We start from the raw sequence: 27,477 nt of genomic DNA on the forward strand, positions 1-27,477 counted from the left end.
CCACTGCGCCCCGCCTTATTAATATAGTTTTGAAAGTTATATTATATTGTTTAATTTCTATGTCTTAAGTTTACATACATGAACGTGTTCTGTGGATCTCATCTTTCTGTTTCTATTCTTTTAGGTTTTGCTTGTTTTTGAGTCAGGGCCTCAAGATGGCCCCGTATGGGCCATTTACAGATGTTGACCACGTTCTGGGTTACAAGGAACCTCAGTAAATTGCAGAAAAATTGCCTGGCAGAGATTATGGTTTTTCATTATCATAAACACTAAAAATCAATAGCAGGCCGGGTACAGTGGCTCACACCTGTAATTCCAGCACTTTGGGAGGCTGAGGCCGGCGGATCACTTGAGGTCAGGAGTTTAAGACCAGCCTGGTCAACATGGTAACCCCATCTCTACTAAAAAAAGAGAGAAAAAAAGTAGCCAGGCATGGTGGTGAGTGCCTGTAATCCCAGCTCCTCGGGAGGCTGAGGCAGGAAAATCGCTTGAACCCGGGAGGCAGAGGTTGCAGCGAGCTGAGACATGCCACTGCACTCCAGCCTGGGCAACAAGAGCAAAACTCTGTCTCAAAGAAAAAATGAAAAAAATAAGCCAGGTGTGGTGGTGGGCGCCTGTAATCCCAGCTACTGGGGAGGCTGAGGCAGGAGAATCACTTGAACCCGGGAGGCAGAGGTTGCAGTGAGCTGAGATCGCACGACTGCACTCCAGCCTGGGTGACAGAGCGAGACTCCCTCTCAAACACAAACAAACAAAAATCCATAGCAAAAGACTAACAAACGCATCACAGAGGTGAACTCCCAAAAGGCTCAGACCTAAATGTGAAACAGAAAAGCACAACACTAACAGCTGAAAGTGTAGGAGAATCCCTTTGACACTTCCATATAGGGAAAGGCTTTTTGAGCTGGATCCCCTAAACACAAACCACATGGAAAAATAAGTTTTCCATTCAACAAAGGGCACTGCAGAAACAGTTAAGATACGGGTGTCTCCCTGGGAAAAGACCCGTGCAATGTCTGACATTGACAAGCAATGAATATCCAAGAAACTCCAATAAATTAATAAGAAAATGACAAGCAACCCGGCTGGGTATGGTGGCTCACGCCTGTAATCCCAGCACTTTGGGAGTCTGAGGCGGGTGGATCACTTGAGACCAGCCTGGGCAACATGGCGAGACCCTGTCTCTACGAAAACAAAAACAAACAAACAAACAAACAGAAATTAGCCAGCTGTGGTGGCATGTGCTTATAGTCCCAGCTACTCAGGAGGCTGAGGTGAGAGAATCACTTGAGCCCAGGAGGTTGAGGTTCAGTGAGCCAAGATCACACCACCTCATTCTAGCCTAGGTAACAGGGCAAGAACCCGGAAAGAAAGAAAAGAGAAGAAAAGAAAAGAAAAGGAACAGAAAAGAAAGAAAAGAAAAGAAAAGAGAGAGGAAGGAAAGAAGGAAGGAAGGAAGGAAGGAAGGAAGGAAGGAAGGAAGGAAGGAAGGAAGGAAGGAAGGAAGGAAGGGAGGGAGGGAGGGAGGGAGGGAGGGAGGGAGGAAGGGAGGGAGGAAGGGAGGGAACAACTCAAAGAAAAATAGGCAAAGATAATTATTTCCTTTTTTTTTTCTTTACTTTTCTTTTAGATGATATTATTATTCTACTCACTAGACCACCAGGGAGGACAAAGATTATGAAACCTAAATGGCTAACAAACATGTTACAAGGTATTCAGTCTCACTGGTAATTGGGAATTTTATACCCATCTGATGGCAGGGCGACTCGGGAGACATGGGCAGTGATGGGAGCACAGGTGAGCACGGTCATCCGAACAGCATCTGGCTCAGTAGTGAAAACTAAGTTATACGTAAACTGAATACCCAACAATGCACCTCCTAGAGAAACTCGCCTGTGGATAGGTCCTAAAAACCTAAAAGAAGCCTGTCTGGCAAGGGGGGTCACACCCGTAAGCCCAGAACTTTCCGTGGCCAAGGCAGGAGAACTGTTCAAGCCCAGGAGTTCAAGACCAGCCTTGGCAACCTAAAGAGATTCTGTCTCTACAAAAAATTTAAAAATTAACCGGGCATGGTGGCAGGTGCCTGTAGTCCCAGCTACTCAGGAGGCTGGGGTGGGAGGATTGTTTGAGCCTGGGAGGTCAGGGCCTCAGTGAGCCGTGATGGCACCACTGCACTCAAGTCTGAATAACAGAGCAAGACCCTGTTTCAAAAAATATATGTATAACTAATTGTCATTTGTTCATGTTTATCAATAGTTTATTCAAATATTCCATTTCTTGATTAGGCTGAAGATGAAGATTTCCTTAGAAGAAAGATATGAAAGGGAAATTGAGATCTTGAGGAACGGAAAGACTTTAAAGCAAAAAGCATTGTAATGATTTAAAGGATTGACTGTTGTGATATGATAATAGCATCATGGTAAAAATGTTCAATGTACTGGAAAAAAAGTCACAATACTAGCATGTATACATTTAAAATAGCTTAAAATAAGGCCGGGCATGGTGGCTTACGCCTATAATCCTAGCACTTTAGGAGGCCAAGGTGGGTGGATCACCTGAGGTCAGGAGTTCGAGACCAGCCTGGCCAACACAGCAAAACCTCGTTTCTACTAAAAATACAAAAATTAGCCAGGCGTGGTGGCAGGCGCCTGTAATCCCAGCTACTTGGGAGGCTGAGGCAGGAGAATCGCTTGAACCCGGGAGGCAGAGGTTGCAGTGAGCCGAGATTGCGCCACTGCACTCCAGCCTGGGTGACAGAGCGAGACTCCATCTCAAAAAATAAATAAAATAAAATAAAATAACTTAAAATATATAAAGCACCAACTGGCAGAATTATAAAAAGAAATGGACATATTCATAGGTTTAGTGAGATATTTACACGTATTAGTGATTAATATCTTTTTTTTTTTCTGAAACAGAGTTTCACTCTTGTTGCCCAGGTTGGAGTGCAATGGCGAAATCTTGGCTCACTGCAACCTCCGCCTCCCGGGTTCAAGTGATTCTCCTGCCTCAGCCTCCTGAGTAGCTGGGATTACAGGTTCGTGCCACCACTCTTGGCTAATTTTTTCTATTTAGTAGAGATGGGGTTTCACCATGTTGGTCAAGCTGGTCTTGAACTCCTGACCTCAGGTGATCCACCCGCCTCAGCCTCCCAAAGTGCTGGGATTACAGGCATGAGCTACCATGCCTGGACAATTAATATCTTAAGCAGAAAAAAATTGCATTAAGAATACAGGCCAGGTGCGGTGATTTAAGCCTGCAATCCCAGCACTTTGCGAGGCTGAGGCAGGTAGATCAGTTGAGGCCAGGAGTTCCAGACCAGCCTGGCCAACATGGTGAAACCCCGTCTCCACTAAAAATACAAAAAATTAGCCTGGTGTGGTGGAACACGACTGTAATCCCAGTTACTCGGGAGGCTGAGGCACAAGAATAGCTTGAACCCAGGGATATGGAGGTTGCAGTGAGCTGAGATCGCACCATTGCACTCCAGCCTGGGCCATAGAGCGAGACTCTGTCTCAAAAAAAAAAAAAAAAAAAAAAAGAATACCAAGGAATTAGGGAGGCAAAGGTGGGAGGATCACTTGAGGCCAGAAGTTTGAGACCAGCCTGGGCAATAAAGTGAGACTCCTGTCTCTACAAAAAAATTTAAAAATTAACTGGGCATGGTGCCACATACTTGTAGTCACAGCAATTTGGAAGGCTAAGGCAGGAGGATGGCTTGAGCCAAGGAGGCTGAGGCTACAGTGAGCTATGATTGCACCACTGCACTCCAGCCTGAGTGACAGTGTGAGAGCCTGTCTCAGAAGAAGGAGGAGGAGGAGGAGGAGGAGGAGGAGAAGGAGAAGAAGGAGAAAAAGGAGAAGAAGAAGAAGAAATAAGAATAGAGAGGAATTACACAAAACAGCTATAAGGTTGATTTAATGAATATATATACTCATTGTACACACACACACACACACACACACACACAGAATTCTGGTCTCAGAAATTGAAAGAACATGCATTTTTCTCAAGCACATATGAGATGCTGATAAGTCCATAATTAGTCCAATAAAACATATCTCAGTAGATATAAAAGGAAAGCAAGAACAAAAACACTCAAAGGCCAGTGAGAAGGTTACTGCAGTGGTTCAAGCCAGAGGTGACAGTAGCTCCTCTCTGTGTGAGGTCGGTGGAGGAGGGGAGGAGAGGTTGGATGCTGGATGCATTTTGAAGGCAGAGCTGACGAGTTTGCTAATGGTCTGGGTACACACTGCAATGGAAAAAAGAGCAGTCAAGGATGACAACAAGAGATCTGACCTGAGTACCTGGAAGGATGGATTTGCATTTCAGAGATGGAGGTGTCTGGGAGAAGGGGGAGGGAGCAGGTTGGGGTGGAGGAGGCTAGAGCTCCATATGAGGGCATATTAAGAATGGGATGCCTGTTAGACCGACAAGTAGAAAAGTCCAATGGGGCCATCTGTGGGACATGAATCTGGAAGTCGGGGGGAGGTCTGTTCTGGAGATGAAAATTTAGAAATTACCATTCTAGGCCACGCACAGTGGCTCACACCTGTAATCCCAGTACTTTGGGAGGCCAAGGCAGGTGGATCACCTGAGGTCAGGAATTCGAGACCAGCCTGGCCAATATGGTGAAACCCCATCTCTACTAAAAATACAAAAATTAGCTGGGTGTGGTGGCACGTGCCTGTAATCCCAACTACTCGGGAGGCTGAGACGGAATAATCACTTGAACTCTAGAGGCAGAGGTTGCAATGAGCCAAGATTTCACTATTGCACTCCAGCCTGGGTGACAAGAGCAAGACTCCATCTTAAAAAAAAAAAAAAAAAAAAGAAAGAAAGAAAGAAAGAAAGAAAGAAAGAAAGAAAGAAAGAAAGAAAAAGAAATTACCATTCTATAAAGGATGGATATAACATCATTGCTATGGTTTGGGTGTTTGATGCCTCCAAACCTCATGTTGAAATTCGCTTTTTTTTTTTTAACAGGGTCTTGCTCTGTTGCCCAGGCTGGAGTGCAGTGGAATGATCATGGCTCAGTGCAGCCTCAAACTCCTGGGCTCAAGTGATCCTCCCACCTCGGCCTCCCAAGTAGCTAGAACTACAGGCATGCACCACCACACTCAGCTAATTTTTGTATTTTTTGTAGAGATGAGGTCTCACTGTGTTTCCTAGGCTGGTCTCAAACTCCTGGGCTCAAGCTATCCATCCACCTTGGCCTCCCAAAGTGCTGGGATTACAGGTGTGAGCCCCCACATCTGACCTCAGCATGTTGAAATTTGATCCTAGTGTTGGAGGTGGAGCCTAATGGGTGGTGTGTGGGTCTTGGGTCAGATCCCTCATGAATAGATTAATGTCTTCCCTGAATGGGAGGTGAGTGAGTTCTGACTCTATTAGTTCCCTCAAGAGCAGGGTTGTTAAACAGAGCCTGGCACCTCTCCCCATTCTCTCTTGCTTTCTCTCTCACGATGTGATTTCTGCACACGCCAGCTCTCTTTCACCTTCCTCCATAATTGGAAGCAGCACTTTGGGAGGCCAAGGTGGATGAATTGCTTGAGCCCAGGAGTTTGAGACCAGCCTGGGCAACACAGTGAGACCTCATCTCTATAAAAGAGGCCCTCACCGGATACAACTGCCCAGTTTTGAACTTCCTAGCCATCAGAATCATGAGGCAAATAAAACTTTTTTATTTGGCCTCTGACCAAGCAAGGTGGCTCACGCCTGTAATCCCAGCACTTTGGGAGGCCGAGGGGGGTGGATCACCTGCAGTCAGGAGTTCAAGACTAACCTGGCCAACATGGTGAAACTCTGTCTCTACTAAAAATACAAAACTTAGCTGGGCATGGTGGCACGTGCCTGTAATCCCAGCTACTCAGGAGGCTGAGGCAGGAGAATCACTTGAACCTGGGAGGTGGAGGTTGCAGTGAGCTGAGATCAAGCCACTGCACTCCAGCCTGGGCAACAGAGCCAGACTCCATCTCAATCAATCAATCAATCAGTCGATCAGTCACCCAGCCTCAGGTATTTTTTTTTATAGCAACACAAAATGGACTATGACAGTCATTTAAAGCCGTAAGACTGGATGGGATCCCTCAGGGAGGGAGTGTGGACGGAGAGGAGGTCTAAACGCATGCTGATGTTTAGGGTCAGGATGGTAGAAGAACTCAGAGAAGAAATAGCCAAGGAGTAGGAAGAGAACCAACGGAGATGAGAGGCCAAGATACCAAGAGAGAAGAGTTTCAAGGAGGAAGCGACTTCCTCTGTCAAATACTACAGTTGAATAAGAGGAGCACAGACAATGGGGAGGTGATTGATGACCTCATCCAGAACAGCTTCCCTGGAGTGTTGAGAACAAGAGCCTGTCTGGAGTGGGTCCCAGAGGAAAAGGAGAACAAAGGCAGACATTGTTCACTGGCAGGGGCATGCAAGGTCAAGCAGGGAACTGGCTTTCTTGTGTTTTTTTTTTTTTATTATTTTTATTTATCTATTTATTTTGAGATGGAGTCTCGCTCTGTCTCCCAGACTGGAGTGCAGTGGCACAATCTCGGCTCACTGCAACCTCCGTCTCCCGGGCTCAAGCGATTCTCCTGCCTCATCCTCCCCAGTAACTGAGATTACAGGCGCCCACAACCACGCCCAGCTAATTTTTGTATTTGTAGTAGAGACGAGATTTCACCACGTTGGTCAGGCTGCTCTCGAACTCTTGACCTTGTGATCCACTCGCCTCGTCCTCCCAAAGCGTTGGGATTACAGGGGTGAGCCACTGCGCCTGGCCTCTTGTGTTTTTAAAATGGGAAATAGGCTGGGCACTGTGTCTCTCTGGTGACCCCAGCACTTTGGAGGCCAAGGCAGGAGGATCACTCAAGGCCAGGTGTTTGAGACCAGCCTGGGCAACATAGTGAGACCCCTCCATTTCTACAAAAGATAAAATAGCCGGGCGCCGTGGCTCACTCTTGTAATCCCAGCACTTTGGGAGGCTGAGGCAAGTGGACTGCCTGAGCTCAGGAGTTTGAGGTCAGCCTGGGGAACACGGTGAAACCCTGTCTCTACTAAAAATACAAAAAATTCGCCAGCCGTGGCAGCGTGCGTCTGTAATCGCAGCTACTCGGGAGGCTGAAGTGGGAGAATCGCTTGGGCCCAGGAGTTCAAGCCTGCAGTGAGCTATAGTCACAGCACTGCACTAGAGCCTGGGTGACAAAGCAAGACTCTGTCTCTAAAACTAAAAACAAAAACAAGAACAGAAGATGGAAAATATGCTAAACGAAGCATCCAGTGGCAAAAGGAAATCTCAGTACACTGACTCTGTCTTTACTTAAAATTGTGATATTATGTTTATTATAGATGTTTTGTGGTGATTTTTAAAAAAATATTGCATTAAAATATTAATTATTAACATACCCACAAAAAAATGTATGCTGATTAACAACATTTTTGGTGCTTCTTTAGATGTTATATCTGAGACCCTGGAGGAAGAAGTAGTAAAAGGAGAAAATGGAATATTTGAGGGAGTTTTCCTAGTATAAACAGGAACTGGGGACCAGGCACAGTGGCTCACGCCTATAATCCCAGCACTTTGGGAGGCTGAGGTGGGCGGATCACCTGAGGTCAGGAGTTCAAGACCAGCCTGGCCAACATGGCAAAACCCCATCTCTACTAAAAAATACAACAATTAGCCAAGTGTGGTGGTAGGCACCTGTAGTCCCAGCTACTCAGGAGGCTGAGACAGGAGAGGTATGAACCCAGGAGGCTGAGGTTGCAGTGATCCGAGATCACACCACTGCACTCCAGCCTGGGTGACAGAGCAAGACTCCATCTCACAAAACAAAGCAAAACAAAACAAACAAACAAAGAAACAGGAACTGGGGATGGGCCCCTGGGTCTGGTAGCCTAGAAGGGACACAAAGGGCCTATGATGATTGGCAGGAGCAACCGCAGGCTGACAGAGACCTCCCCAGGCTCTGCCCACTGGTCTATGCACCGTCCCTGCCCTCCTCCAGCTGCCTGGCACGGCTGAACATGCAGGGACATGGTATTGTCATGAAGTCTTATAAAAGCTGCCATGGACACTGATGGGGAGACTGACCACGCAGGAACAGTCATTCTAGAATTAGCCTACAGAATTGGCTAAGGAGGAAAACACAAGGAAGGCAGTAGTTGCCGTGGCAACATTATGGTTTACTGGATGAAGGAAAGGTGGTTTTTATGGGTGACTGGGTAATTGACCATCGCCCAGAGCCAGCAGGCAGCGTTAGCAGGGGACAGAGCTCCCTCTGGTGGGCCTGGATGGCAAAGATGGTTCAGAGTGGATGGTGCTGTGGGCACTGGGAGCACAGGTATGCCCAGCAATTGCGGAACAGGCAGAGGAAGAGAAGCCAGCAGGGCAGAGGGAAGGGGGCAGAGCAGGAGGGGGAAGAGGCGGGTCGACCTAGAGAGGCGTGAGTTTTGAGAAGGAAGTGATCACAACTTCAAATGTCAGAGAGGTTTATAGGATAAAGGGTAAAAAGAGGCTACCTGGGTTGCCACACATATTTTGCTATCACTAGACATCCGATCCTGAGGCGTTGGCACCGGGAGAAGAGGGATGGGCCTAGGATTACAATTTTACTTTTTTTCTTCTTTTCTTTTTCTTTCTTTTTTTTTTTTTTTTTTTTTTTGATGTAGAATCTCCCTGTGTGGCCCAGGATAGAGTGCAGTGGCGTGATCTTGGCTCACTGCAACCTCTGCCTCCAAGGTTCAAGCAATTCTCAGGCCTCAGCCTCCAGAGTAACAGACTACAGGCAGGCACCACCATGCCCAGCTAATTTTTGTATTTTTATTTATTGTATTTTATGTATTTATTTTTTGAGGTGGAGTCTCGCTCTGTCGCCTAGGCTAGAGTGCGGTGGCACAATCTCAGCTCACTGCAACCTCCACCTCCCAGGTTCAAGCAATTTTCCTGCCTCAGCCTCCCAAGCAGCTGGACTACAGGTGCCCACTACCAGGCCTGACTAATTTTTGTAGAGACAGGGTTTCACCATGTTGGCCAGGCTGGTCTCAAACTCCTGACCTCAAGTAATCCACCTGCCTTGGCCTCTCAAAGTGCTGGATTACAGGCATGAGCCACCATCCCTGGCCTAATATTTTATATTTTAAAATTAGCTTCATTGGGCTATAATTTATATAAACTAAAAACCATCCATTTAATTACATAGTTCAATGAGTTTTGACAAGTGTAAATAGTCGAGTAATTGCCAACACAATCCTGATACAGTACAATATAAAAATAAGGAAATTGACATTGGTCCAATACTATTAACTAGACTACAGATCTTATTCAGATTGCAGTAGTTTTGACATGCACTCGTGTGTGTGCATGTGTGTGTGTGTGTGTGTGTGTGTGTGTGTGTGTGTCTGCGTAGTTCTATGCAATTTAAAAAAATATTTTTTAATTTTTTTGGCAGGGTGCAGTGGATCACGCCTACAATCCCTGAACTTTGGGAGGCCAAGGCTGAGGTCAGAAGTTCAAGACCAGCCTGGCCAACATGGTGAAACCCCATCTCCACTAAAAATACAAAAATTAGCTAGGTGGGTTCCTGTAGTCCCAGCTACTCAAGAGGCTTGAATCCTCCTGGGTTAAAGAGGAAGGAGAATCTCTTGAACCCAGGAGGTGGAGTTTCCAGTGAGCCTAGATCGTGCCACTGTACTCCTATTTTTTTCTTTTTTCTTTGTTTTTTCTTTTCTGCTTTCTGAATGATTTCCTTAATTAAAACCTTCCAATTACTATGGTTTCAGGCCAGGCGCGGTGGCTCACACCTGGTAATCCCAGCACTTTCGGAGGCCAAGGAGGGTGGATCACAAGGTCAGGAATTCGAAACCAGCCTGGCCAATACGGTGAAACCCCATCTCTACAAAAAATACAAAAATTAGCCGGGCGTGGTGGTACGTGCCTGTATTCCCAGCTACTCAGGAGACTGAGGCAGAAGAATTGCTTGAACCCAGGAGGCAGAGGTTGCAGAGAGCTGAGATCGAGCCCCTGCATTCCAGCCTAGGTGACAGAACGAGACCCTCTCAAACAAACAAAAAACTGTAATGGCAGATTTGAAAGACACAATAGAAGGGTTGGAAGGTTTTAATTAAGGAAGTCATCCAGAAAGCAGAAAAAAAAAAAAAAAAAGGGCTGGGCATGGTGGCTCAAGCCTGTAATCCCAGCACTTTGGGAGGCTGAGGCGGGCGAATCACCTGAGGTCAGGAGTTCGAGACCAGCCTGATCAACATGGAGAAACTCCGTCTCTACTAAAAATACAAAATCAGCTGGGTGTGGTGACACACGCCTGTAATCCCAGCTACTCGGGAGGCTGAGGCAGGAGAATCGCTTGAACCTAGGGGGCGGAGGTTGTGGTGAGCAGAGATCGCGCCATTGCACTCCAGCCTGGGCCACAAGAGCAAAACTCCGTCTCAAAAAAAAAAAAAAAAAAAAAAAGAAAGAAAGAAAGAAACAGGAAAAAGAAAAGAGAAGAGAAAATATGAAATGAGAGGACTCACTCAGGAGGCACAACTCTGAATGGTGAGAGCTCAGAAGAGAAAACAGAGGGGAGAGAATTTCCACAAAATCCTTGAGAGAATTTCCCACACCTCAAGGCACATGTTGGCAGATTTTTTTTTTTTTGAGATGGAGTCTCACTGTGTTGTCCAGGCTAGAGTGCAAAGAGTACAGTGGCACAGTCTCACCTCACAGCAGCCTCTGCCTCCCAGGCTCAAGGGATTCTCCTGCCTCAGCCTCCCGAGTAGCTGGGATTACAGACTCCCCGCCACCACACCCGGCCGATTTTGTATTTTAGTAGAGACAAGGTTTCACTATGTTGGCCAGGCTGGTCTCGAACTCCTGACCTCAGGTGATCCACCCACCTTAGCCTCCCAAAGTGCTGGGATTACAGGCATGAGCCACTGTGCCCAGCCATGTTGGCAGATTTAAGAGCCACTACATGCCCAGCAGGACGCACTCACTGTGAAATTCCGAACACTGGGATCAAAGAACATTCTGAAAGTTTCCAAAGCATACTGGACCCTGAGAGCTCATTGCTTAGCACTTTGGGAGGCTGACGCGGGAGGACCACCTGAGGCCAGGAGTTCAAGACCACGCTGCCCAACACAGCGAGACCCTGTCTCAATAAGAAATAATGACAAATAAAAATTATTTTAAAAAGAATTCTGTGAGCTGGTTGTTAAATCAGTGGTGGTGTGCATGAGGACCTCAGCCACAGTGGGAGTATTTACACCAAGTTTACATTATGAAAATTGACAAAAGCTAAATACAAATCAGGGTTTTGTTTTTTGTTTTTTGAGACAGAGTCTTGCTCTGTCGCAGAGTCTGGGGTAGAGTGGCGCGATCTCGGCTCACAGCAACCTCCGCCTCCCAGGTTCATGCCATTCTCCTGCCTCAGCCTCCCGTGTAGCACCCGCCACCATGCCAGCTAATTTTTTTTTTTTTTTTTTTTTTTTGAGACGGAGTCTCACTCTGTCACCCAGGCTGGAGTGCAGTGGCGCGATCTCGGCCCACTGCAAGGTCCGCCTCCCGGGTTCACGCCATTCTCCAGCCTCAGCCTCCCGAGTAGCTGGGACTACAGGCGCCCGCAACCGTGCCTGGCTAATTTTTTGTATTTTTAGTAGAGACAGGGTTTCACCGTGGTCTCGATCTCCTGACCTTGTGATCCACCCGCCTCGGCCTCCCAAAGTGCTGGGATTATAGGCGTGAGCTACCGCGCCCGGCCTTTTGTATTTTTTAATAGAGACGGAGTTTCACCATGTTAGCCAGGATGGTCTCAATCCCCTGACCTCGTGATCCACCCGCCTGGGCCTCCCAAAGTGCTGGGATTATAGGCGTGAGCTACCGCGCCCAGTCAGGGTTTTTTTTTGTTTGTTTAAGAGGAGGGGACAGTTTACTAGCAATTACTAAATCATTAAGTAAATTACAGCAGATAATTTATGAAGCCATTAATTCTAAAAACTACAAAGAATATGTAAAATCCTAGAAAATATTTTGTCAGCTGGGCATGGTGGCTCATGCCTATAATCCTAGCACTTTGGGAGGATGAGGCAGGCAGATCACCTGAGCTCAGCACTTTGAGACCAGCCTGGCCAATATGGCGAAAAAAAAATTTTAATATCTCTACAAAAAAATACAAAAATGAGCTGGGCACGATGGCATGTGCCTGTAGTCCCAGCTACCCAGAAGGCTGAGGCAGGAGAATTGTATGAGCCTGGGAGGAGAAGGTTGCAGTGAACTGAGATCGAGCCACTGCACTCCAGCTTGGGCAACAGAGCAAGACCTTGTCAGAAAAAAAAAAAAAAAAAAAAAAAGAGAGAGAGAGAGAAAGAAAAAGAAAAGAAAATATTTTGTCAAATGACAACATTACAACAATTCTAGTTATATATCTAGTGGGCTTGCGCCATTCATGAAGGGAGCCGCCTACCATTCTACGAAATAAGCTGACATCTCACACTGTAACTGCAGAACAGTGAGTTTTGTAAGGAAGGAACAAGGAAACAGAAGAATAGAAAAACAAGCTAATTGGTTAACCTTAGGTTACTTTACATTGCTTTTTTGGAAGGTTAAAGCAGCAGGGACTTCCTTATTATGTTCACTCAAGTCGACTGGAATCCCTTGTCTTCAAGAAAAACTGGTCTGTTTGGGAATCTATCTGCTTCCTCAAACTCTCGGTTTGATGATGTGGCATTTAGCATGAGTGACTCCATTTTGGTTTGGTCTGGTTGGCAGGAGTCTAATGCAGGAATTCAGTCCACACAATAGCCTCCCATAATTTTGTTTGTTGTTATTAATATTATTATTATTACTATTATTATTATTTGAGACAGAGTTTCACTCTGGTGCTCAGGCTGGAGTGCAGTGGTGCGACCTTGACTCACTGTAACATCTGCCTCCTGGGTTCAAGTGATTCTCCTGTCTCAGCCTCCCAAGTAGCTGGGATTATAGGAGCGTGCCACCACACCCAGCTAATTTTTGTATTTTTAGTAGAGATGAGGTTTTGCCATGTTGGCCAGGGTGGTCTCGAACTCCCGACCTCAGGTGATCTGCCCACCTCGGCCTCCCAAAGTGCTGGAATTACAGGCGTGAGCCACAGCCTGTCCTGTTTGTGTTTTAGAGATGAGATCTCTCTGTGTTGTTGTGGGATACAGAGGACTACAGAGACCAGTATGGGTGAATACAAGAGGATATTTTTTTTAAAGTGTGCACTGGCTCAGTGGATTCACATCCAAAAAGCTGAGCCTTGAGCAAAGACTGAGCAGGATTATTATAAGCAAACTTGGAGAAGCAAAACAAAGACAGTTAATCATATAATGACAGGTCACATAATCTATAGCATAACTGATGACTTGGCATAACTCGTGGCCTGGCATAGCTGGTGGCCTTATAACTGCATCAAAAGAAAAAACAAGAACTGGCTGAATACAGACATTTGTCCTTTTTTTTTTTTTTTTTTTTTTTTTTTCTTCACCTTTGCTTTAGAGGGAGGCTGTCTGGAGCCCATTCCTTTGGTTTCAACTTCTCCAACAGTGTTATCTTTTAACTGTCCTGGAAGTGAGCTTGTTAGGCAGAGGAAAATTTGTTCCTCTTTTTAACCCTTACCTTCCCACATTCTGGGCCTTGGCTTTTACTTTTCTTGGAGTGAATGAATGCAGTACTTATTATTACTATTATTTTTAAATTTCTGCCTCAATGTTACCCAGGCTGGTCTTGAACTCTGGGGCTCAAGCAATCCTCCCACCTCAGCCTCCCAAGTAGCTGGAACTACAGGCACATTATTTTTTTTTTTTAATGACTTGTGACACAGCCCTGGGAGATCCTGAGAACATGTACCCTCTTTCTAATTTTTTATTTTTCCAGCAGAGACAGGGGGTCTCAGTACGTCACCCAGGCTGGTCTCCAACTCCTGAACTCAAGCAATCCTCCCACCTTGGCCTCCCAAAGTGCTGGGATTACAAGCATGGGCCACCACACCTGGCCTCATAATTTTGTTTACCGGTTAGTATAGTGCTAAGTTTTATAGACAAAAAGTATATGTACCCTAAAAATATAATTATGTAAAATACGGACAGAGACCAAAGGGCATATACACGGGAAAGAAATAGTTAATTGCATTAAAAGGATGATATGAGTGTTTTAAAGTATCCATATTATAATTTAGGATTAAAAACCTCTGCTGGGGGCCAGGCTTAGTAGCCCATGCCTATAATCCCAGGACTAGCCTAGGCAACATAGAAAGACCCCATCTCTACAAACAAACAAACAAACAAAACACAAACAAACAAATGTCTGTGCTGGCCACCCCCTCCAATACCTATAGGACAAAGTCCAAACTTCCCTACTGGAAGCCTTATAATGGCCTTCCTTGACCATTATATTAAGACCTTACGAGATTCACAACATGGAATTTAATTTTAATTTTAATTTTTAATTTTTATTTTTTTAGAGATAGTCTTGATCTGTCACCCAGGCTGGAGTGCAGGGGCATGATCATGGTGCATGCAACCTTGAATTCCTGGGCTCAAGTGAACCTCCTGCTTCAGCCTCCTGAATAGCTGGGACTTCAGCTGGGAGCCACCAGGCAGCTAATATATATATATTTTGAGATAGAGTCTCACTCTGTTGCCCAGGAGTGCAATGGCGCAATCTAGGCTCACTGCAACCTCTGCCTCCCAGGTTTAAGCGGTTCTCCTGCCTCAGCCTCCTAAGTAGCTAAGATTACAGGTGCCTGTCACCATGCCTGGCTAAGTTTGGTTTTTTATTTTTATTTTTTAGTTTTAGTAGAGACAAGGTTTTACCATGTTGACTAGGCTAGTCCCGAGCTCCTGGCCTCAAGTGATCCTCCCAAAGCGCTGGGATTACAGGTGTGAGCCACTGTGCCCCGCCTATTTTTCTGTCCTCACCTTGGTTGCCCGTCTGGTCAGCAGCATTCTAGAAGAACCCCTCGTCCTTCCAGAAGTGCAGCATTTCCCGCTGTGGCCTCTGTGACCCTCTCTCTTTTGGATTTCCACCTACCTCTGTGGCATCTATGTCTCAGCCCCTGGAGACCTTTCACCCAGACCCTGAGGTCAGGCTCCCTTCTGTCCTCTCCACTGCTGCCAGAGTGAGCTCTCACAGGTTCACTTTCCTACCTCAATTCCGCCATGTGGATAAAAAGGAACAAATATACATATGTATGTAATTAATTAACTATGCTAAAATGATAATTGTAGAACAGAAATTGTGGAGATATGGGTGCTCACTGCAATTCTTTCAAGTTCTTCTTTTTTTTTTTTTGAGAGGGAGTCTGGCTCCGTCGCCCAGGCTGGAGTGCAATGGCGCGATCTCAGTTCACTGCAAGCTCCGCCTCCCGGGTTCACGCCATTCTCCTGCCTCAGACTCCTGAGTAGCTGGGACTACAGGCGCCCGCCACCTCAACCGGCTAGTTTTTTGTATTTTTTAGTAGAGACAGGGTTTCACTGTATTAGCCAGGATGGTCTCGATCTCCTGACCTCGTGATGCACCCATCTCGGCCTCCCAAAGTGCTGGGATTACAGGCTTGAGCCACTGCGCCTGGCCTGTTTTATTTTTTAGACAGGGTCTTGCTCTGTCCTCCAGGCTGGAGTGCAGTGGCACCATCATGGCTCACTGCAGCCTCGACCTCCTGGGCTCAAGTGATCCTCCTGCTTCAGCCTCCTGAGTATCTGAGACTACAGGTATGTGCTACCATGCACGGCTAGTTTTTTAATTTTTTGTGGAGACTGGGTCTCACCATATTGCCCAGGCTGGTCTTGAACTCCTGGGCTCAAGAGATCCTCCTGCCTTCTTTAAACTCATCTCACTGATGCCTCCTCCAGGAAGCCTGTGCTGTTCCCTCAGCTTGAGGCTTCTTATCTGATCCCCCACAACCTCTCCTACAGCTCAGCAAAGGTTTATGAAATGAGGCTTTGCAGGCACCTGCCTGCCAGGGGTGTTAGCAAAGCTGCAGACCCTGCCTGGGGCCCTGCTGTCTAGTTACCCTGGTCTCTGAATCATGGATGAGCCCTCATTTCTTCCCACAAATAAACCCTGTGACCCTCCACCCTCTGCTCAGAGAACCTGCCCTCAGGTAGTTCCGTTTATGACATACACACACTTAGCCCTGAGGCTGGACTGACAGACAGACCTGGCTGGTGGACTCCAGCCCAATCCTGCCCACTGCTGGGGTGGGGGCCTCCGAGGGAGAGGACAGGGCCGGGTGGGGAGGAAGGCGGGGCCTGAGGCTGTGCGAGGCGAGTCGGTGTGTCCCCGGCTGGGACGGAAGTTGCACCACAAGTACAATTAGTTTCAGTTTTGTTTCTTTTTCAGGCACCCAGCAACAGCGGCCTCCAGGCCCCAGGCCCCCTCGCCATCCTAGAGGCCAAGATCCGCTCTGGCTAGGTAAGGGGTTGGGGGCGGCACAGCTATAGGAAGGACTGAGCGGAGGGAGTAGGGGGAGGGGAGGGGATAGAGAGCACGGGAGGAGGAGGAGGAAGGGAGGGGAGCGCGGAGGGGAAGAGGCACCCGGAAGGCAGGAGGAGAGGGCAGGCGGAAAACTGCACCCGCCTCCCTCCCGCTCCGTGGCCACAGGTCTCCGCAAGAAAGACCCCGTCCCACTCTCTGAGGTCTCCTCCCGGCCCCAGAAAAGGGGACATTCCACCAAGTCTGCCCAACAAGTAGGTCTCAGCCACTGTGCCAGGAGCTCAGGACTCCCTCCCTCCAGAGGTTTCTGGAATGCGTTCAGCAGGAAAAGCTAAAAGAACAGAACTCCAGGAGATAAGCCAAGGCCAAGTCGATCGGAGGGTGAGCCAGCAGCGGGAAGGGGGCCGGCCCTTCCCCTAGGCCTTTTTTCTGCCCGCTCCAGAATCCGCTTTAGAAACTGTTGAATGCAGGAAGTGGGGCCTTCACCACCCATGACACTGCCCCAGGTCTAGCAGAAGACAGGTGTGTGGCCAGGTGGGCACGGTAGTTCATGCCTATAATCCTAATGCTTTGGGGAGGCCTAGACGGGAGGATCACCTGAGGCCAGGAGTTGGAGACCAGCCTGGGCAACATAGCAAGACTCCAGCTCTACAAAAAGTGGTAATTTTAAAAAAATGGCCTGGGTGCCTGGGCATGGTGACTCATGCCTATAATCCCAGCACTTTGGGAGACCGAGGAGGGCGGATCACCTGAGGTCAGGAGTTCAAGACCAGCCTGGCCAATAGAGCAAAACTCTGTTTCTACTAAACATACAAAAATTAGCCAGGCATGATGGTGCGCACCTGTAATCACAGCTACTTGGGAGGCTGAGACAGGAGAATCACTTGAACCTGGCAGGTGGAGGTTGCAGTGAGCCAAGATTGCACAACTGCACTCCAGCCTGGGCAACAGAGTGAGACTCTGTCTCAAAAAAAAAAAAAAAAAAAAAAAAGGCTGGGTGTGGTGGCACATGCCTGTACTCCCAACTACTCGAGAGACTTGAGTCTAGGAGTTTGAGGCTGCAGTGAACTATGATCGCACCACTGCACTCCAGCCTGGGTGACAGAGGGTGACCCTATTGCTAAAAAGTAAAATAAAATAAAATAAAAAGAAGGCAGGTGTATGGGGCTTGGAGGACTAAAGCCCCCTAAACTACTGCAAGATCCTATCCTAACTGGCAGGACCTAGGCATCTCTGCCCACTGGGATCCCCATCTGTGTCCTTACTGCCTGCCCCTCGCACCCTGGAACCCCATACAGCAGGACCCCGGTACCTGTGCACACAGGAGGGCTTGCACCACGTTTGCCACAAGGCCTGTGAACTGGGGACGCTGAGGATTCGATCATTAGCTAAGGCCAGGGACTCCTGGTCTTGTCATTTCTCGCAGGTCTGATCCAACAAGTAGCATTGACATTTTTACGTTTGCTGGATGTACACACGGAAGTGGAGGAAGAGGAGAAGAGGGAGGAGGGCAGTTCCTTCGCTCAAGAGCAAGTGGCCCAAGTCCTCAGAAGACTAGAAGGAAGTTCCTGGCCATTCAGGTGAGACCTTAGGTTCCTTCCCGGCCATTGGGTCAGCCCCTAGCCCTGGGGATCCCGTGGGGCTTGAGGACGGTGGGGGGTCGGGGTAGAAGCTAGATGGTGAGCTGGTGAAGGTGCGTTCTCAACTCTGATCCTGATGCCTCTACCTGCAGCATGGTTTCCCACGGGTCCTCGCCCTCCCTCCTAGAGGCCTTGAGCAGCGACTTTCTGGCCTGTAAAATCTGCCTGGAGCAGCTGCAGGCACCCAAGACATTGCCCTGCCTGCATACCTACTGCCAGGACTGCCTGGGCCAGCTGGCCGATGGCAGCCGCATCCGCTGCCCCGAATGTCGCGAGACCGTGCCCGTGCCACCTGAGGGTGTGGCCGCCTTCAAGACCAACTTCTTCGTCAATGGGCTGCTGGACCTGGTGAAGGCTCGAGCCTGTGGAGACCTGCGTGCCGGGAAGCCAGCCTGTGCCCTGTGTCCCCTGGTGGGTGGCACCAGCGCCGGGGGGCCGGCCACGGCCCGGTGCCTGGACTGTGCCGATGACTTGTGCCAGGCCTGTGCCGACGGGCACCGCTGCACCCGCCAGACCCACACCCACCGCGTGGTGGACCTGGTGGGCTACAGGGCGGGATGGTATGATGAGGAGGCCCGGGAGCGCCAGGCCGCCCAGTGTCCCCAGCACCCCGGGGAGGCACTGCGCTTCCTGTGCCAGCCCTGCTCACAGTTGCTGTGCAGAGAGTGCCGCCTAGACCCCCACCTGGACCACCCCTGCCTACCTCTGGCTGAGGCTGTGCGTGCCCGGAGGCCGGGCCTGGAGGAGCTGCTGGCCGGTGTGGACAGTAACCTGGTGGAGCTGGAGGCGGCGCGGAGGGTGGAGAAGGAGGCGCTGGCCCGGCTGCGGGAGCAGGCGGCCCGGGTGGGGACACAGGTAGAGGAGGCGGCTGAGGGCGTCCTCCGGGCCCTGCTGGCCCAGAAGCAGGAGGTGCTGGGGCAGCTACGAGCCCACGTGGAGGCTGCTGAAGAGGCTGCTCGGGGGAGGCTGGCAGAGCTCGAGGGCCGTGAGCAGGTGGCTAGGGCGGCAGCCGCCTTCGCCCGCCGGGTACTCAGCCTGGGGCGAGAGGCTGAGATTCTCTCCCTGGAAGGGGCAATTGCGCAGCGGCTCCGGCAGCTGCAGGGCTGCCCCTGGGCACCGGGGCCGGCCCCCTGCCTGCTCCCGCAGCTGGAGCTCCATCCTGGGCTGCTGGACAAGAACTGCCACCTGCTTCAGCTGTCCTTTGAGGAGCAGCAGCCCCAGAAGGATGGTGGGAAAGACGGAGCTGGTACCCAGGGAGGTGAGGAGAGCCAGAGCAGGAGAGAGGATGCACCGAAGACGGAGAGACAGGGTGGGGTCCAACCCCAGGCCAGAGATGGAGCCCAGACCCCCAAAGAGGAAAAAGCCCAGACAACCCGAGAAGACGGAGTCCAGACCTTGGAGGAGGACAGGGCCCAGATACCCCACGAGGATGGAGGACCCCAGCCCCACAGGGGTGGCAGACCAAACAAGAAGAAAAAGTTCAAAGGCAGGCTCAAGTCAATTTCCCGAGAGCCCAGCCCAGCACTGGGCCCGAACCTGGACGGCTCTGGCCTCCTCCCCAGACCCATCTTTTCCTGCAGTTTCCCCACGCGGATGCCTGGGGACAAGCGGTCCCCCCGGATCACTGGACTGTGTCCCTTCGGCCCCCGGGAGATCCTGGTGGCGGATGAGCAGAATCGGGCGCTGAAATGCTTCTCCCTCAACGGCGACTACAAGGGCACCGTGCCGGTCCCTGAGGGCTGCTCCCCTTGCAGCGTGGCTGCCCTGCAGAGCGCCGTGGCCTTCTCCGCTGGTGCACGGCTCTATCTCATCAGCCCCGATGGCGAGGTGCAGTGGCGCCGGGCCCTGAGCCTCTCCCAGGCCAGCCACGCGGTGGCGGCACTGCCAAGCGGGGACCGTGTGGCTGTCAGCGTGGCGGGCCACGTGGAGGTGTACAATATGGAAGGCAGCCTGGCCACCCGGTTCATTCCTGGAGGCAAGGCCAGCCGGGGCCTGCGGGCACTGGTGTTTCTGACCACCAGCCCCCAGGGGCATTTCGTGGGGTCGGATTGGCAGCAGAATAGTGTGGTAATCTGTGATGGGCTGGGCCAGGTGGTTGGGGAGTACAAGGGGCCAGGCCTGCATGGCTGCCAGCCGGGCTCTGTGTCTGTGGATAAGAAGGGCTACATCTTCCTGACCCTTCGAGAAGTCAACAAGGTGGTGATCCTGGACCCGAAGGGGTCCCTCCTTGGAGACTTCCTGACAGCCTACCACGGCCTGGAAAAGCCCCGGGTTACCACCATGGTGGATGGCAGGTACCTGGTTGTGTCCCTCAGTAACGGGACCATCCATGTCTTTCGGGTCCGTTCTCCGGACAGTTAAAGGGGCTATGACTAGGGTGGGAGGGAGTGGGGAGGGAGAGGGCAGGAAGGAGGCAGAGCTGTCTGTGGGAGGTGGCGGCCGAGGACATTTTCCTGAAGGGCAGGGGTTGGCAACTTCGCAACATGGAGTGCCAAGCTGCTAACCCGTCTTCTAGTGTGTGAGAATAGGGACCAAGGGTGGTGGCGTGACCGTAACTCTAAGAAGCAGAGGAGGTGGTGGTGGGTGGTGGGGGATGCTGGGGGTTCACCTGCCTCTCGCTTTTTGTGGGTGGCTGCTGCCACCACCACCGCTGCTATATAGTTTAGGTTTCTGAGGTTTGTGAGCCTGTCCTGATTTGCATTCTTCAAAACCATTCCTGATAGAGTAGCTGAGGGAGAGTCTTGGGGCAAATAAGGGCCCAGGGTGGGTCAGGCATGTGCATTGTGGAACAGAGCTGAGACCTTGGCCCCCCTCGGACTGGCACAGGGTCCTACAGAGTCAGAGGAGGCCTGAGATTTCAAATGGACAGTAAATGGCCTCTTCTGCCAGCCACAGGCAGGAAGCTCCTGTAACCACGGCATCCACCAGTGGCAGTACAGGGTGGGCTTACAGGAGGGCTGCAAGTGCAGACAGCAGCTGGGGCCAAAGAGGTGTTAAGCTGAAAGGCTGCGAAGAGAATAGGCTACTGGAAAACCAAACCCAGCAGAATTAATGTCCAAAAATCCACGTTCTCCATCGCTTCTCAGCCTTTGGCTAAGATTAAATATTAAAAAATTAAAAAAAAAAAAAAAAAAAACAGACTCTGCCAGGCGCAGTGGCTCATGCCTATAATCCTAGCACTTTGGGAGGCTGTGGCAGCAGGATTGCTTGAGGCCAGGAGTTTGAGACCAGCCTGGGCAACATAGTGAGACCCCATCTCTACAAAAGATTAAAAATTAGCTGCGTGTAGTAGCATATGCCTGTCAACCTAGTTACTCAGGAGGCTGAGGTGGGAGGATCCCTTGAGCCCAGGAGTTTGAGGCTGCAGTAAGTTATGATCACACCGCTGCATTCCAGACCCTGTCTCAAACACACACACACACACACACACACACAGAAAAAGCAGGTTATCCATCACTTCTCAGCTAAGATCAAGTGTGAAAAAAAATGAAAAAAAATAAAAAACAAGTTCTGAGTATCAGAGCAGGGGAGCCCTCCACGCAGCCGCGGAGCCAGTCCGAGGGAAGAGGTACACAGGATAGAAAAATCTCTAGGCTCCAACGCTTCTGTTTCGGTGCCTTTCCTTTTCCCGGAGTCTGTGTGTTGCCTTCTCCTCATTTTCCAGCAAAATTCCTTTTGAGATGTGTTGGCCTTCACTCGGCTGAACTAGGGGGTGAAGGAAGTTGTCCTCTATGGGCCGCTATTGCTGGGGAAACAGCTAAACCCTGCAGGCCAAGGGGAACTTGGGGGTGCCAAGAAAACCTGGAAGGTGCAGTAGGGCTGCGATGGATAGAGGCATCAAACCAGAAGGGAGGAACCTGTCGGAGGTGGGCTGTGACCACCAGACCTTTTCATGAGTGGTGGCAGTGGTGGAATTGAGGAGGCAAGTAGGCTTGGAGAACGTTTTTAGCCAGGGGGTGCTGAGAGATGGCAGAAGGGGGTCTTAATGTGGGGACTATGGACAGTGGGGCATCCGTGGGAAGCAGAGGGATTTTGGACAAGTCCAGATGGAACGCGCAGGGCATAGGTAGAGGGAAAACAAAATCCCTTTCTGGGAGAACCATTTCTTGTTTATTGAAACAGTGGGGGACATCATCAAAGTCCGGGCGGACACATTCAATTATCTAAAAATTACAAAGGTAGGCACAGCAAAGAATAATGAAATTATAAGAAAACCAAGGGCCAGGTGCAGTGGCTCATGCCTGTAATCCCAGCACTCTGGGAGGCTGGGGTGGGTGGATCACCCGAGGTCAGGAGTTCGAGACCAGCCTGGCCAACGTGGAGAAACCCCATCTCTACTAAAAATACAAAAATTAGCTAGGCGTGGGAGCGGGTGCCTGTAATCCCAGCTACTTGGGAGGCTGAGGCAGGAGAATCATTTGAACCTAGGAAGCAGAGGTTGCAGTGAGCTGAGATCGCACCATTGCACTCCAGCCTGGGTAACAAGAATGAAACTCCGTCTCAAAAAAAAAAAAAAAAAAAAAAAAGAAGAAGAAGAAAGAGAGAGAGAGAAAGAGAGAAAGAAAACCAAGAAGCTGGGAAAACCGTGTAGATTTGATTTGACGAGGATAAGCTTGGTCTGTAATACATGCGGTGACTAGAACAGTATTTGGTCAAAGAACGACATAAGCTCTGCACCCTGGAGGAAATGTATGCAGGCAAGGATTAGTAAAATGAAAAATAATAATAATTTTAAAAAGGAAAAAAAAAGGCCTGACGCAGTGGCTCACGCCTGTAATCCCAGCACTTTGGGAGGCTGAGGTGGGTGGATCACCTGAGGTCGGGAGTTCGAGACCAGCCTGGCCACTACGGTGAAACCCCGTCTCTACTAAAAATACAAAAATTAGCCAGGCGTGGTGGCATATGCCTGTAGTCCCAGCTACTGGGGAGGCTGAGGCAGGAGAATCGCTTGAACTCGGGAGGCAGAGGTTGCAGTGAGCCAAGATCGCGCTGTTGCACTCCAGCCTGGGTGTCACAGTGAGACTCCATCTCAAAAAAATAAAAAATTAATAATTAAATGCACTTGCATTGGTCAAAAATAAATGTTAAAAATATTTTGTGGAGAAATAGACTCCTGGCACTATAAAAATGATGCTTCCTGGAGAATAATTTGGCAAGACTTTGCAAGAATGACAAAAATGATTATAAGAATAGGTTGTCTCACTTTGGGGAATACATTCCGGGAAAGTAATGTAAGAGAAAAACTATTTGCATACAGACATTTGAGGCTGCTCTCTATATTACAGTCAAGAACTGGAAACTGTTCAGCTGCGGGGTGACAGCTAACTAGATTGTGGTTTATTAGAGGAATGAGCCTTTATGTATGACAACTATGAAAACTATTGAGAAGAAATAGTTATGTGATACAGTCATAATCCTCAAAAACGGAGAATCAGGAATTATGATCAAAGTGATAGTAACGAAGGAAACATCCATCTGAATAATTACTGAGTAGAAATAGGTTTGAAATTTGTAAATAGTCATTGATATGGGAGATTGGGGTTTTTTGTTTTGTTTTTCGTTATTTTGTGCTATTATCCATACGTGTAGCTTTCTACTTCAGTTTTTATTATCCATTACATAACATACATGCTTGAATATTTGCTTCAAGGAAATACACGTTTATAAGTGATACTCAATAACTACTGGGTTTGAGAATGAAGGTGTCAGAACAAATGAGATTGTCCTATGAGAGAAGGGGCAGGAGCCAGGGAGGAGGATCCCAGCTGGCTGGTTCTCAGCCAGGAGGCAGGGCCATTGGGGCAAGGTGGCAGACCAAGGAACCGCTCTGGGAAGGTTTGCAAAGGTCAGGTCCCCCCTGCCAGGTGATCAAATTATCTTAGAGTGTCTGGAAGTTTTATTGAGTTCACCAAATAACTCAGACCAACTGGAAACCAAGTGGAATTTCTAGGAGACCAACTAGAATAGGGATTAGCTACATGTGGGGGTGTCGGGGAGAGGGGGGCGCAGGGAACGGCGTCTGTCTTCATTGCAGCTCTGTCTGCAGAGCCAGCACTGTGATAGCTCATAGCTCATAGTAGGTGCTCAGTGAATGTCTGTGAAGTGAATTAATATCTAGAAAGGGATGAGACAATGGTACAACTCTTTCCAAAGCTTTCCCACCTCCAAAACCTCGGCTTGTGGGGAATCTCCAGTAGGGGGCACTGTGGACATGGTTCAGCATCTGCCTCCCAAGGCTGGGCTCCGCGTCAAAAAAAAACAACAACAAAGATAAGACTGGGCCAGGCGCAGTAGTCTCTCCTCTTATCTCAGCACTTTGTGTGGCCAAGGCTGGAGGATGGCTTGAGGTCAGGAGTTCAAGACCAGGCTGGGCAACAGCAAGACCCCATCTCTACAAAAAAAATTTTAAAATTAGCCAGAGGTAGTGGCATGCACCCGTAGTCCCAACTGCTCGGGAGGCTGAGGTGGGAAATTGCTCAAGCCCAGGAGTTCAAGGCTGCAGTGAGCTCCGATTGTGCCACTGCACTCCAACCTGAGTCACAGAGCGAAACCTGATTTCCTAACGGGAAAAAAAAAAGAGAGGGAGAGATGAGGTCGAGATGTCCCGCTTCTGTGCATGTGGAGGGGGTAACCGGGAACTGTGTACTGTAGGGGATCGCACACCTTGGGGTGGAAACAGCAGCTCTCCGGAGTTGCATGGGAGCCATGGGCAGCGGTCCTGCCTGGTGAAATGATTCTAGCCACGTGGCCCACCCAGGGGGCACAACAGGAATAGAGACCTTCAGAAATGAAGCGTCACCTGGCTGCAAGAAGATAGTCCCACAGGTGCCCTAGAGATGGGGACGCGAAGTGGCTTCTGAGGAAGCTGTAAGAATCCACAGGGCATTGTAAGATGGAGGGAAATACTAAGTTTTCTTCGTAAAGAGGTGAGGGGGGGGGAGCAGCAGAGGACACTGGAAAAATGAGAAACATGGATGGGAAGTGCTGCCTTGAGCATAATCTGGAGGTAAAATCTCCAACACTGTAATTGGGTGGCCTGGGGACCTGATAGAAAGCCCTGCTTAGGACTAAAGCAGAGTTCCTAGTTATATCGCAGATGCAAAGAGACCAGGAACACGCTTGTAATCCCAGCACTTAGGGAGGCTGAGGTGGGTGGACGACCTGAGGTCAGGAGTTCAAGATCAGCCTGGCCAACATGGTGAAACCCCATCTCTACTAAAAATACAAATATTAGCCAGGTGTGGTGGTGCATGCCTGTAATCCCAGCTACTCGGGAGGCTGAGGTGGGAGAATCGCTTGAACCCAGGAGGCAGAGGTTGCAGTGAGCTGAGATCGTACCACTGCACTCCAGGCTGGGCAACAGAGTAAGACCCTGTCTCAAAAAGAGAAAAAAAAGAGAGAGAGAGAGAAAGAGAGAAATCAGGAACATCATGAAAGATACAGCAAAATGTTTCACCCCAGCCCACTGCACCACACCTGGGATTGTGACAATTAACTTGATAGATTGTTCCTTTTCCTGTTCGGAACTGACTAGGTTGTGCATGGATGGACCAGTGAAAAGAAAATCCTGTTTGGGTGGAGAGGAGGGAAGTAGAAAACCTCTTTCATATTCTTGGTGCCAAGAAATGGGAAGAGAATGAGGGAGCAGAGACCTGAGTTGAATGCTGGCTCTGCACTAAACAGCTGTGTGATCTTGGTCTAGTTCCTTAACCTCTCTGAGCCTCAGTTTGTACATCAGTAACATTGGGATGATGACATCCACATGCCCACTTCACAGAGCTGCTGTGAGGACTGCATGAGAAATGTAGAGAAGTATTTTGGACACCATAAAGCTCAAATCCAAGGTATCAGTTAGGAAAAGGTTCGACTGACTTGTACCCACCTGGTACCCCTCCATCAGCATAAGCGTGTATGAGGATGTTAGGTACATGCGTTGTGTGGTGAAAGCTCTGGAACACCGGAGTAGAGCTTCCTGCAAATCAGCTTCTCCTTTAGAGGAGACCATTTTGTTTTGCTTTCCAGCAGTTACTTGAAGAAACCATATCTGAAGTCACAACAGTGACTTCAGGAATAGAAGGGACCAACAACCAGCTTGCTGAAATGTAATGCCATTCCTAAAAGCCAGCTAAGAATCAGACCGTATTAGTTAAGGACCCATAACCGTAGACATTTAGGAAAAGTGAAAAATGGAAAGAGTAGCCCAATCTTTTGAGAGTCTAGAGAAAACATCATTTAGAAAGGGAGTAACTCTCCTTCTCTTATAGCCTTATTATTACGGTATCTATAAAGCAATGCCATATTCTAAATCTGCATAAAATTCTAAGGGGCGAAAGTCCAAGGCAGAAGTCAAAAGTTTTGCAAGGAAATTGATGAGGTTGGTGACCTGAGCTGGGCAGGGTTGGACAGTTAAGTGCCAAGATCAAGGTCTCCGATTATCTCTCCTTGAAAGGTAAGCAGAGAACTAGGGCTATCCCATAAATTAAGTGGGAGACTGGAAAGGGGTGCAGACTTCTGTACTGGGGAGAAAGTCTTGGATGAGCTGGGGTAAAGAACGGCCAGACAGAGTACCCGGGGAGACGTTATTAGCGGGAGAAAGACCAAGTTCAGATGCAGACTTGGGAAAGTAGGTAATTTGACAGGAAGAAGCGAAATTAGACTACCCAACTGGATTGTGAATGCAGTTTATGAAATGGATCAGGACAGGAGCCAAAATAGATTTTCTAGAAACGGCAGACTCCTGTGATTGGAGCAGTGTACAAAGTACAGCGACATCAGACACGATCTCACCTGAGGTGCTGGGTGAGAAATATTAGGGACCAGATAGAAGAGGGCCTGTGTATAAAGAGATTAGGAAGGAGATTTGGGTGGGCAACCTGACTTGTCTCCAGAGAAAGTTGGAACTGGTTGGCTTAGCAACCAAGAGATACTGGGTTGAAGATGAGGAATCAGGGCTTCGGTGCCTAGTGACGGAGCACCAGCCCAGCCCATTTCTCTACATTGCCATGGGGTAAACCCAGTGTGCTATAAACTCTTCAATTCCTTTGGTTATGGATTTTGTATCTTTCCTGTGTTTCTTAATAAAGTTCTTTTGAAAAAATGGGAAACTTTCTCAGATGGGAATTTTGTATCTTTCCTCTGTTTCTTAATAAAGTTCTTTTGAAAAATTGCAACCGTTTCTCAGAAGGGTTTATGGATACAGGAAAACTTTTTTTTGAGACAGTTTCGCTCTTGTTGGCCAGGCTGAAGTGCATTGGCGCGATCTGGGCTCACTACAACCTCCACCTCCCAGGTTCAAGCGATTCGCCTGCCTCAACCTCTCAAGTAGCTGTGATTATAGGTGTGTGCCAACACGCCCAGTAATTTTTGTATTTTTGGTAGAGACGGGGTTTCACCATGTTG

At 48.9% G+C, this 27,477-nt stretch overlaps 1 protein-coding gene across 2 annotated transcripts; it reads left to right on the forward strand.

Moving 5' to 3' along the window:
* Positions 1–16,326: 16,326 nt before the first annotated feature.
* On the forward strand, positions 16,327–27,248 carry TRIM56 (tripartite motif containing 56). Of its 2 annotated transcripts, XM_015447188.4 has the most exons (4): positions 16,327–16,417; positions 16,607–16,819; positions 17,865–18,018; positions 18,171–27,248. In XM_015447188.4, exon 4 carries the CDS (start codon positions 18,172–18,174, stop codon positions 20,437–20,439), a length of 2,268 nt encoding a protein of 755 aa, XP_015302674.3. In that variant the 5' UTR covers positions 16,327–16,417; positions 16,607–16,819; positions 17,865–18,018; position 18,171; the 3' UTR covers positions 20,440–27,248. The 2 variants fall into 2 exon arrangements, with proteins under 2 accessions (XP_015302674.3, XP_005549340.3); XM_005549283.5 differs by lacking the exon at positions 16,607–16,819.
* The last annotated feature ends 229 nt before the right edge of the window (positions 27,249–27,477 follow it).

Source organism: Macaca fascicularis, chromosome 3 (assembly GCF_037993035.2).
Source record: "Macaca fascicularis isolate 582-1 chromosome 3, T2T-MFA8v1.1".
Taxonomy (NCBI): Eukaryota; Metazoa; Chordata; class Mammalia; order Primates; family Cercopithecidae; genus Macaca; species Macaca fascicularis.